This window comes from Macrotis lagotis, chromosome X (genome assembly GCF_037893015.1).
Source record: "Macrotis lagotis isolate mMagLag1 chromosome X, bilby.v1.9.chrom.fasta, whole genome shotgun sequence".
NCBI classification, from domain to species: Eukaryota; Metazoa; Chordata; class Mammalia; order Peramelemorphia; family Peramelidae; genus Macrotis; species Macrotis lagotis.
In genome coordinates this window covers 421,506,369-421,519,232 of record NC_133666.1, presented here as the reverse complement: position 1 = coordinate 421,519,232, position 12,864 = coordinate 421,506,369, and the positions used below count along the sequence as shown (strand labels likewise).

Sequence of the window (12,864 nt, the reverse complement as noted above, 5' to 3'; positions counted from 1 at the left end):
ATTATGTAATATGAAAGAGTTAGAGTAAAAATGTTAAATTGAGGTCCCTCCTGATTCCACGTTAACCACTGTTTCCATCACACCATGATATTTCCCTTAATAGAGAATTCTGTGGTAGGTGTTACAGGTTATAGAAAGTTTAAATAAAACAATCCTGTCTTTACAGGCTTCAAGTAAACAGGCTCTTAACAGATATTGGCAGTTGAGACTTAGAAGTGTGTAATTTGCCTCATTTTACTCATCCCCTTTACAAAATTAGATACCAATTATGGGAAAGTCTGAAAAAGCATCACTGAATCTTTTATTATATCAATTGGTTCCAGAATCACTTGGTTCCTTTTTATTGCAGTTTCCACTCAAAAGAAATATATATTATTGGAAAACTTAATATTTTTAAATAGTTTCTGAGAATGACTGCTTAGTGGAGTTTAAAATTTTATTTGTCAAGTTTTTTTATTTATACTGATCTTCAGTTTTTTTTAATTATCAATAGATCTCAAATAGTAGAAATATTTGGTTCCCATAAATTATCAGGAGCTTTGTATATATATCTGCAAATTACACTATTCTTATCTTTAATACCTTATTAATTTTTGCTTGGTGTTTTATAAATGTAAATCTACTAATAATCTCTTTGTTTATATTGTCAAAAGAAACTAAAGGTAAATTTGACTTAGGAGTCTTAAAAGGAAATACAGATTGAGGATCCAAAGCTTTTGAACTGAGGTAACATAGAGTGCCATATTCCATATTTAAATTCATCTTTAAAATTTTTTTAATCTTTCTCCAAGTAAAAATGCTTGTGAATCAAACTACAAGACATCCATACTTTTCTAAGGCCTTACCCATCCTGCCATTATAAAATAATGATAATCAACAAGTCACTCAGATGATACCAGGGATCAAGACTGAGGATTGCTATTGTTCAGCCTTTTTGAATGCAGAGACTCACCAGGAGTAGTTATGACCTGGAGCAGAGCCAGGGATTGAAAGCAGATCAGTGCCAGTATTCTGCTAGTCAGCTGCTAAGAGAATAGCAAAAACATTTCCTACTGCATCAGAAATTGGTACTGGGAAAATGGTAAGAGAAAGGAAAAAAATATAGTTTGGCATAGGGCTGTGTAAATTTAAATGAGCTCACATGTGAAATTAGAGATTTTTATTATCACAAAATAATTACTTTAAAAATCAATAATTTTCTCTCAACAAAAATTCAAATATTACTTGTTCAGCATTCTGCTATCCAAAAAGTTAAAGGTAGCCCCTAGAATGATATAATGAATCAGACTAATTTTAGAAAGTAAATGTTATCAACTTAAAACTTCCTTGTGGAAAATTTCTACTTAATACTATTGTACTGATACATTTTTGCCCTCTTCTTCACCAAAATTTATTATAATAACAATCAATTAAATTTTCCCCTCCCTCAAAGTGAGATACCTCTGGAGCTTCAGCGACTGGTCCATGGTGGACAGGTGAATTTGGATATGGAAGATCACCAGGAACAAGAATACATAAAACCTAGATTGCGATTCAAGGCTTTTAGTGGAGAAGGGCAAAAACTTGGAAGGTAAAACATAAAAGAAAAAATATTTTTTTATATATTTAGCTTATTGGGAAGAAACAAATATAAAGACAGCACCAAAGTACCATTGACTCTACAGGTAGAAAGTCCAGGCTTTGATCAAGATTAAGGTTAGCGGGATTGAATTTACTCCCTTGGAGTTTTCCAAGTCTGTACTCATATTTAACTATGTCCCATACTCCTCCTTATACAAGCCTAATAGAATAATTAATTCTAAAACTAATGTCTCAAGTTGGAAAAAGAAACAAAATTTCTAACTAGGTTTAAGTTTTAGATCTCTAAAATCAAAAGTATACAATTGAAAATAATAACTAAGTTCTCTATATGTTGACTATTGTGGTGAAGTTATAGCTCAATTAATGGATCTTCTTGGAATGAAGCTCCTTCATAGAAATTGAGTTGTATTTTAAAAAATTTTACTTGACAAATCATGTAAAATAATATTGCTGCTTTTTTCTATGCTCAATCACTATTATGTGCAATACTTATTTAATTGAAAGTGTCTTGATCTGTATTCAGTTGAGAGTAAGCAGGCATAATTATGAAGACAAAATTTTTTTTTTCAGGTCAACATCTCTATGATTGTCAGAATTGGGTTCAGTGTAATAATTAAGTACCAACCGTTGATTTGCTCACCTTTCCAAGTTCTGAGCTGTTCTAAGTAGCTAAAACTTATTAGTCCTCAAATTTTTATATGAAAATCAATAATAAATATGCTTCAGTTCCTATTGTAAGGTATTATCCAATTTCACTGGACAAAGATCACATTAAGAAATCAATAATTTGATCATGGGAGAGGGTTTTCAGAAATTTTAAATTCCTAGCACTTTCCCCTTTTTCTATTATTGTTCTTCCATTATCACTATGAAAACAGAAACATCTAGACTGTATATACTTTTGTTCTGGGGATTGCCATGACCAAAAAATATCATCCCTTTTGGTCTAGGCCTCTAATGATGGACCTTTCCAGACCTGGCTCAACAACTACTCCCAATAGTTGTCTGTGATAACATTCCTTAAGATTTTCCTAATCAGCAAAATGTACTGGAAAGTGTGCATCTACATGACATAATGAGGCATTAGAATGGGTCAATAGATGTCAATTTTAAATGTTACTAGAACATTTATATAAATAAGGGAATAAGGAAAAGCTGTTTATAGTTCCCAAACTTTATTACACATTTTTTCATTTCTCTGTTCAAACAGTATTCTGATTAAAAGGGTAAGAATGTTTTGACAATAATTCAAGTGGATGAATGCTCCAGATTTCATAATAAACATAAAATATATGTTTGAAACCCTAGTAATAGAGTGAAAAACAGCAAACTCAAAAGTTTCCTGACTGGGGAGGAAAACTGAGAACCATCAGTTACCATATTATTGGTGGGAGTGGGGGGGTTGGGGGGGAGTTAAATCATCTCTATTGCTTTGTTAGTGATTTATTTAACTACCTTTTTTGCCAAAACAAGTAATTGTTGCAAATTCGGGTTTGGAATTCCTTGTATTTTCTCTGCCTTTTCCTAGTCTTACACCTGAAATAGTGAGTACACCTTCTTCCCCTGAAGAGGAGGAAAAGTCAATAATAAATGCAGTTGTTCTTGTTGATGATTCAGTGCCAACAACAAAAATTCAGATCAGGCTAGCAGATGGAAGCCGCTTGATACAAAAATTCAACCACACACATAGGTAAGCTAAAATAGTACTGTCAAGTTATCAGTTAACAATAAACATATTTACACTATCTGGTGTAAAATTACAAAATTTAATAGCATAGAAACATAAATGGTTTGAATATTACCTTTGAAATAAATATTCAGTGAAAAAATGAAAAATAAAAATGTCCTTAAGTTTGTAAGAAACATGGTTTCACGACAAGTATTTTTCTACATCTTAATACTCATGCAAAAATAAAGATAGAAAGGACAGTTTACCACTGATTCTAAAACATAAGAGCTCGAGTATATATAGAAAGACATTATTGATGATAGAATATAGGAATTCTTAATATTGAATAATGTAATCCTTGTTAATTTGAGCTTCACTAATTGGGAATTTATGATCAATTTAAAAGAGACTTGGTTGGAACATTGCTTTTATTTTTTAAGCAAAATATTGAGGAATATCTATAATTATGTTTGCAGTAGTCAAGTATCTCATTCTCTTTAGAATAAACAAATCTTGTCAGTCATAACTTATTGCAATGTCCTTTCTTCAGGATCATGGATGTCCGAGAATTTATCATACAGTCCCGCCCTGAATTTGCAACTCTTAGCTTTGTTCTTGTTACGTCATTTCCAAACAAAGAGCTAACTGATGAAAGCCTGACACTTCAAGAAGCAGATATACTTAACACTGTGATTCTTCAACAACTTAAGTAATCCTGCTCCTGTCTCTACAGTAGCATGCGGGATAAATAATGTGCCATATTTTAAAAAAGAAAAAAATATTTCAGCAGAAAAAAATAGGAATCACCACAACTATTTTTTTCCCAGATCAATCTTGGTTTTATTATTCTGTCTTCCAGTTCCAGTCCATTTTATGAATGGACTTTTTCTATTCTGTGTTGGTCCAAATGTAGGCCAGACTTTTCCTCCAAATATGGCTTGTATAAAATCTGAATATAGCTGGTAAACATCCCCCCCCCCATATTCAACTATAGATCTCTTTGAAAGGGAAAAAATGGAGGGATACAGCTAGTATCCAGGAGTAGCCAATATTTGGTCTGATACAGTAATTGTTCATTCGGATTTTTAAACATTTTTATAATTGAGCTCCTTATATTTTTAAGTTCCATATTCCTGGATAAAAATGAGTTACTTCCACAGTGACATGACAGTTTTTTTTTTTTTAAATGTGCATAACCTTGCAAAATAAAACCATGTTTTTGAATATATATACCTTATATTTGGTAAGATTTACACTAAAGTATTTACACTAAAGTATTTTGATGCTAAGTTGATAAATAAGGCATTTAAATTTCTTGATCAGATTATCTAAAAAATTTATTATAATTTATTTGAAAATATGATTATATTCGATTTAGAAAGCAGGTTGATACAAAAAGTCATTTTTCAATGAATTAAATTTTTACATAGGCATTTCCGTCAATTGCATTGGGTATATTGGTGGTTTCAAATAATCTAGTTTGACCTTCAAGCATATATATATGTATAATTTTTCTCCATTCTAATTCTACTATTATCCCAAACACCAAAAATGCATAAATGTCAACAGTATTAGAGGTAGTGATGTACACAAATGCTATCAACCAGTAGAACACTATGCTGTTCCCTAGATTCATGTTCAGATCAAGGATACACTATTTCCTGGCCCATCTCACCCCACCCCCAGCAGGGTTGCCAGAGAAAGAGGTAACTCTAGAGCCTCTTTAAAATGTACTGTTATGGTGGTCCTCTGCAGTCATGTCTAGCCTGAAAAAATTGTCCACATAGATATTTGAAATAGTTACTAGAACCATGATACAGGAGGGACAAGTGACAGCATGAAAGACACAACATTGAAAGTGTTAGGATAATTTTTTTTTTGTTTTTTTCCAAGTCATCATTTTTGCTTATTTAACTGTTCCCCAGCACTTTCAATTACAAAAGGCACTTAAGAATGTCTGTCTGTGCTTTGTCACTGCCATTTTACTGAATTTATAGTACCTGCAACAACTGAGCTTTACAAAGCTAATATAAAAACAGTTCATTGTTTCTCTCCCCTTGGACATAGACTGAGCCTAGCTCTGCTAGCAATTTTAGTAATGAGACTGCTAACCTTTCCATTTGAGAGAATATTATACTCAGACAAGAAGAGGCAGAGCCTCTTGCCAGCAGTTTGAAACAACCATTTGGTGATAAGAAAATGAAAATTTGTGAAGAAATTTAACCCAAACCTATTATGTTATTTGAAATTTCATTTTTGTGGGTTTCCTTCTGCATTTGATGAGAGTGGCCATAATTGCATGTATAAAATTGGCTGTCATGTTTGTGCTTATGTCTTCCCAAATGCTTGGACTCATAAAAAGAGAAAAGTAAAGCCTCAAAAAAGATATTAATTTTAACATGCATTTCATAATATTTTAATTTTTTGAATGCTGTTTCCCTGAAAGACCTTTTACTTACTAAGGTAATATAATTTATTTTAAATTTTTACCTCAAAAAGTACATTGTATTTGTTTTGCATGATTATATAAACAATGTCCTTTTTCAATTTATGCTAATAAAGAAGTTTGTACTTGATAAATTCACTGGTTTCCCTTATTCAAAGTTTCTTTGAACTGTATTTTTATTGGAGGGGGAAGTAAGAACAAATCATTGTTTGGGTATGTAGGTATATGTCTCTAATCAATTTTTTAAAATATATCATCACTATCTTTAATCCCTTATGATTTCTCACTCAAGTTTACTTTTCATGCTTCTCTTGAGTCCTGTTTTAATATCAGAGTTTCTTTTCATTTCTGGGCTTTTTAATAGAAACTCTTGGTGGAAGTCTTCTATTTCATCAAGTATCTATCCCCCTATTTTCTAGGTTATTGTGAAGGTCATGTGCTGGGTGAGCTAGGTAAAAATGCTTCTCTCACCCCACCATCTTGATTTTATACCCTTTTGTATGGTATTTAAGGTCTTCCCAATCTGGACCCTTTCCAATTTTCTAATTTTCTTTCAATGTATACTGGGTCTTAATGCAAGTACACCGACCTACTTACTGTTCCTCACACTTTATCTTTTGTTCCATGCTTTTTCACTGACTGTTCCCCATGCCTGGAATGTTTACTATTCTCCCTCCTCTTGGCTGCCCATGCAAGATTCAGCTCAGATTTCACCTTTGGCAAGAAGTCTTTTTTGGTTCCCCCAAACCCTATCCTGAGGAATTTCTCCATACTAGTGTTTTCCCTCTCAGGTATCCTTCCATTTGCATTGTATATTTCTTGGATATTCATAATTATTTCTACCCCCCCTTTAGAATGTGAACTCTGATGAAGGACATCATGTTTTTGTTCTTCACCCCAGCAATCTGGCAAATATAAATGGCTTAACAAATGCTTGCTGTCTGAAAAACTGGAGTTTATACTTCTGACTTGTAAGCTAAAGAATGTGATAAAGTCCATTCTTCCTCTTATGGGGAACAGTCAACCAAACAGCAACAACAAAAACCAAAAGGAAAAGAAATTATGCAAATATATACCCAGTGGAATCCACCTAGCAGTGATTATAAGACTAACAAAGCACTAACCATCATTAACCATCAGACCAGAGAAGCATTATCAAGAAAAGAACTATACCGTACAAATCCAGTGGGAAGTAGGGGAATCATAGTGTCCTCCCCAGAAAAAAATCAGCAATCCTATGGTAGTAGAAATATTGTTTTGTCCTCCACTCATATACCTTAGCTCATGTCCATTACATCAGTGCCTCTTTAGTGTATGCACTGTAGTCTTAAGTGTTCCTACAAATTTGCCCTCCATAATTGTTCCTTAGGTGTGTCCATTCTTTCTATTAATAGAGGGTTTATGGGGAAATATTCTATAATAACTTTAAAGTAAAAACTGTCATTTCATTAAATACATTTAATTTGAACTGTGTCCTCTTTAATTAGTAATAGTAATAATGATAGTGGTGGGAGCGAATCAGTTTTATGTGAATGTGAACCCAGAGAATCCTTTAAACTTGAGAACACTTTTCTGGGGATCCCATGTGACAGGATGAGCTGTCTTAGCTGCTTAACTGACTACTTTTAATTTCTTCTTTCAAATGTTATATCACTTGAAGTCACTGATTTAGTACTTTGACTTAAAAAGCATTTTCTGTGATCTCAAATCACTATAAAGTTAATTAAGTTTAATGCTAATAAACTGCTAAAGTACAGACAGTAATTTAAAAATAAAGTGTAGAAAATCAAATAATACTGCAACTGCCATCATATATGACATAACCTAGAAGACAAGCCAGCTTGAAGTGAATTTAGGTTTTGTCAACAGGTCCCCTTAGCTGATTCTATGAAGAGCTTGCCACTTGTAATGATATGTTTGTCATTCTCTTTTTGAATTGACTTCATTGTGTAATCTTCCACACAAGCATAGAGATAACCAGGAGTTAATATTTCCAGAGAGCATTAAGGGACAAGATAATTTGTTAGTTTCCATGTTTTTATTTGAGAAAAATTATGAAGCTGTATTAATATACATCTTAAATAGTTAATATTGTTATATAGTAAAATATTTTGGCAGTTTTTCAAAATACTAGGTCTTAAAATGTGACAATTTGTCATCAAAAACACATCTAAAGATCAGCAGGTAAGCAAGTACTCAAAAAATTTATGCTAGTCAAGAATTGGTTCAAAATAGTCTCTGAGCAAAACCTATTAAGAAATCACAGAATTACTGAATTTGAGAGCACTCATCCCGGTTGAAGCTTGCTACAGACTGTATGGGTTTAACTTTTCTTCTCATAACAAAACTTTCATAAAAGCTTCCCATCAAGGATATTCACACAGGAATTTCTAGGAAGAAATAGAATTCCTTAATGAAATTTTCTCAAAAGAAGCAGCACACTGTATGTGGAAGCTAAGAGTGGATATTGTTCCAGATCTGAAGCCTGAAAGACCTGAATTCAAATTCATACCTAGACACTTAATAACTGTAACCCTGGACATATCACTTCATCCTGTTTAGCTTCAGTTTAAGCATCTGTAAACTAGACAAGGAAATGGCAAACCACTCCAGCATCCTTGCCAAGAAAACCCAAATGGGGTTGCAGAATTGAACGTAAGTGAAATGATTGAACACAACAATTGTTACAAACTGAATATTGATTGCTGGTACTTCTGTACTCTAGATTTCCCAAAGAGTTAGGAGGAATCAACCATATCAGATCTTGGAAATTCTGATGAATGAGCTTGGTCCATTAGGTTATTTTTTTTTTATTCTGGGTATGGCCCTTGAATAATTATTTTAATGAGGTCCTAAGATAACCCAAGGATGGACAGTCCTGATCTAGGTTATTAAGACAGCGAAGTAAAATGCTATTCAGGAAACAAGACATGTTCATCTTGACTTTAAAATGCAGACTTTCAAGAGTTAACATTTTCAGCAAATGCTGTGGTATTTTGGCAGCTGTTGGATCCAGCAAAATTAAATTTTATATTCCTTGTCTTTACAATATTGTTTTGACTCTACCTGGATTGATATGGTGATGGTATTTTGTTCCTTATGTATTTATAAACAAACCTCTTTTTATGTTTCTAACTTAAAAGTCAGATTGGTTGGAACACTTTTTTATTAAAGATTTTATTTATTTTGAGTTTTATAATTTTTCCCCTAATCTTACTTCCCTCCCCCCTACAGAAGGCAATTTGTCAGTCTTTACATTGTTTCTGTGGTATAATTGATCCAAATTGAGTGTGATGAGAGAAATCATATTCTTAAGGAAGAAACATAAAATATAAGAGATAGCAAGATCAGACAATAAGATATCAGGTTCTTTTTTCTAAATTTAAAGTAATAGTCCTTGATCCAACTCCACAATTGTTTCTCTGGATACAGAGGGTATTCTCCATTGCAGCCAGTCCCAAATTGTCCCTGATTGTTGCACTGATGGAATGAGCAAGTCCATCAAGGTTGATCATCACCCCCATGTTGCTGTTGGGGTGTACAGTGTTTTTCTAGTTCTGCTCATCTCACTCAGCATCAGTGGTTGGAACACTTTTTATTTTAGCCAAGAATTGACTGAAAACATTATTAAAGAAGTATTCTACCAATATGGTCAATTTGATTCTGGAAACTGCAAGTAATGTGACATCTGATAATTTTTTGATGCTTTCTATTTTTGAGAATAATTCAAGTGGATTTCATTCTTGAATCTCCCAAGGGATTTAATGATGATATTTGTTGACTCAAGATTTCTTTCTAACTAGTTGAAAATTGCAAAAATTTATGTAAATATGAAAACAAACCACTGATAGAAAAGGGAATGCTATTGAATCGAGATGAAATGCATCTAAATTTAGAATCTAGTATAAGAAGAAAAGAGAAAGTTAAGTGCTATGATTTCTTTTTTTTCATATTGAACATTAATGGGATAAAATGTATCTTAAGAAAACTGTACTATAAAAATTAATGCATGAAAAATTGCTTAATTCACTAAAAAGAATTGTGCAAGGCCAAGTGCAGATGCCTAAGGCATTGCAGTGCAAACTTACCAAGTTGACATTGAAACACTAAACGACTACTTGAGTCCCACCCCAGCAAGCAGTTTCCCACTATTAGTGAATATCAGATACATAGTAGGATTTCCCTTCATCTGATCTGCATTTTAAAGGATGAAATTATTATTTTTTAAATTAATTAATTTTTAATTTTACAATTTTTCCCCTAATCTCGCTTCCCTTTCCCCACGCCCCCACAGAAGGCAGTCTCTTAGTCTTTACATAGTTTACATGGTATACATTGATCTAAGTTGAATATGATGAGAGAGAAAAATAAAGTGTAAGAGCAAAATTACATAAGATAACTTTTTTAAAATTTAAAGATAATAGTCTTTGGTCTTTGTTCAAACTCCACAATTCTTTCTCTGGATACAGATGGTATTCTCCATCGCAGATACCATAAAATTGTCCCTGGTTGTTGCACTGATGGAATGAGCAAGTCTATCAAGGTTGATCATCACCCCCATGTTGCTGTTAGATTGTACAATGTTCTGGTTCTGCTCATCTTGCTCAGTATCAGTTCATGCAAATCCCTCCAGGCTTTCCTGAATTCCCATCCCTCCTGGTTTCTAACAGAGCAATCGTGTTCCATGACGTACACATACCATAGTTTGTTAAGCCATTCCCCAATTGATGGACATTCACTCGATTTCCAATTCTTTGCCACTACAAACAGGGCTCTATGAATATTTTTGAACAAGTGATGTTTTTACCCTTTTTCATAATCTCTTTAGGGTATAGACCCAGTAGTGGTATTGATGGATCAAAGAGGTTGCACATTTTTGTCACCCTTTGGGCATAATTCTAAATTGCTCTCCAGAAAGGAGGAGGAGTTCACAGCTCCACCAACAATATATTAGTTTCCCAGATTTCCCACAACCCTTCCAACAATAATCATTGACCTTTCTGGTCATATTGGCCAGTCTGAGAGGTGTGAGGTGGTACCTCAGAGATGCTTTAATTTGCATTTCTCTAATAAGTAGTGATTTAGAGTGATTTGATGACATTATTATTAAAGCAAGCAAGAAACTATTAACTAATATCCTTTTAGCAAAGAAAGAATTCCTCTCCATGTCTGGAAAAACAGATTTCTCATACCTGCTATCTGATTTCTCTGTTCCTAGGCTCATGATCTCTTTCCCAAGTTTCTAATCTATTGTCACTTTCTGTCTGTAATATGCTGAAATTCCAAAATTGCATGGCTTTTTTCCCCTACATTGATCTTCACCATGTTTCTCTCCTGGTTCCTGGATTTAATAATAGCTAGCATTTATATAATGCCTTAAGAATTGCAAAATGTTTTGTGATTATTATCTCATTTTGCTCTCACAACTATTTGGGGAGGTAGAAATTATTATCCACATTTGATAGTTGAAGAAACTGAGGCAGACCAGTTAAGTATCAGCCAGGATCAGACAGCTAGGTGATATATAATCTAGATTTGATTGGATCTTTCTGATTCCAGGTCTAACTCTTTATCCACTAAACTACCTTGCTGCCTAGATTTTTTCACAAGTATAAGTTCTTACTATACAATACTACTTTTCCTGTTTCTTTTAAATAAATTATACCTATAAATAAATTATACCTATGCAGAACTATCTTTTGAGCCTAGACTGTGCTAGGTGTTGGAGATCCAGAGAAAAAATGTCTCTGCCCTCAAGAAATTTACATTCTTGCAGGGAAGATAGTATGGATATGGAGAAGTAAATACAAGGTAATTTGAGGAAGAAAAAAGCATAAATGGTTACAGTAGTAAGAGAAAGATTTATTGAGAAGGTAGCTCTTTATGTGTGCCTTAAAGGAAGAAGAGGATTATCAGAGCCAGCAAGAATGGAGCTTGTTCCAAGCTTGGGTCAGCTTGTGCAAATACCCAGAAGTGAGAAAAATGGATTATCTACTTCAGGGAATAAATAGTAGTTCACCTTGGTTGGAACATAAAGTATATAAGGTAGTCATTTAAAATAAATCTGGAAAGGGAGGCTATAACCAGATTGTTTAGTCCTTGACTGAGTAGGGAAAAGAGTTTATATCTTGGACATTATGAGGGGATCATTGAAGGATGCAGAGGAGTGAGTGGAAAATAATTTGAAAACAATGTGGTAAAACAAATTGAAGAGGAGAAAGACCTTTTAGAAGACTATTACAGAGCTCATTTGCTGCTTTCCATAGCAGCTCTTCTTGGTTTCACCAAATACCTGCTAGTTTTTTATCTAACTCTTTTCCAGCTTGCGTATGTGTATTATCGTTCCCCATTAAATTATAAGCTTCTTAAGGGCAGGGACTGTCTTTCTTTTTCTTATATGTATCCCCAGTGCTTAGTGTATCAAAGGTCTATTGAATTTCATTTTTAAAAGGCTATGGAAGGCTAATGAAAGGGGATGAGGTAAATTGGTTCAAGGATGACATGATAGAGCACCAGCCCTGGAGGCAGGAGGACCTGAGTTTATATCCAACCTTAGTCACACTAGCTGTGTAACCCTGGGTGACTCAAGATTGCCTCTCAAAAAAAGAGAATAAGGATGAGATGTCATTGTGCCTCCCAAACTGGAAAGCAGTTTATAAGAATGGCTATACCTAAAGAAAAAAAAATTAATATATTGAAAAACTACTTGGCAAACTTCTTGAGGAGATGGAATTTCTTGAAAGAGCAAAGAAGGGGCAGCTAAGTGGCACAATGGATAGAGCATGGGCCCTGGAGTCAGGAGGACCTGAGTTCAAATGCAGCCTCAGACACTTAATAATTACCTAGCTATGTGGCCTTGGGCAAGTCACTTAACCCTATTGCCTTGCAAAAACCTTAAAAAAAAAGAACAAAGGAGTAGATCATCATTCTCACACTCCACAACAAAAGTTCAAAATTCTTGGTCAAAATAATGGAGTTTAGGTATGAGCAGAGTTGAAGAATTCAGAGACAATGATCCAAAGATATGAGAGCTATGTGACTTTATTACACTTCTTCAAGTGAGCCTAGTTCCAGGAAAGAACTAGCAACTGGGAGAGGGAGTGGTAGAAACTTTAAAGGGAAAGCCAAGTAAGAGGGGTGAACTGGGAGGGGTTGGGGAGAGTTTAAG

At 33.9% G+C, this 12,864-nt stretch overlaps 1 protein-coding gene across 2 annotated transcripts in view; it reads left to right on the top strand.

Moving 5' to 3' along the window:
- Positions 1–12,608, top strand: part of UBXN2B (UBX domain protein 2B) — a 57,498-nt gene extending 44,890 nt beyond the window's left edge. The window contains exons 6-8 of one of the 2 annotated variants that reach the window (XM_074205851.1): positions 1,433–1,570; positions 3,110–3,271; positions 3,801–12,608. In XM_074205851.1, coding sequence (XP_074061952.1) covers positions 1,433–1,570; positions 3,110–3,271; positions 3,801–3,963 — 463 coding nt within the window. In that variant the 3' untranslated portion in view covers positions 3,964–12,608. Of the gene's footprint in view, positions 1–1,432; positions 1,571–3,109; positions 3,272–3,800 lie in introns of those variants that run through there. The other variant, XM_074205852.1, reaches the window with a different exon arrangement.
- Positions 12,609–12,864: the final 256 nt, after the last annotated feature.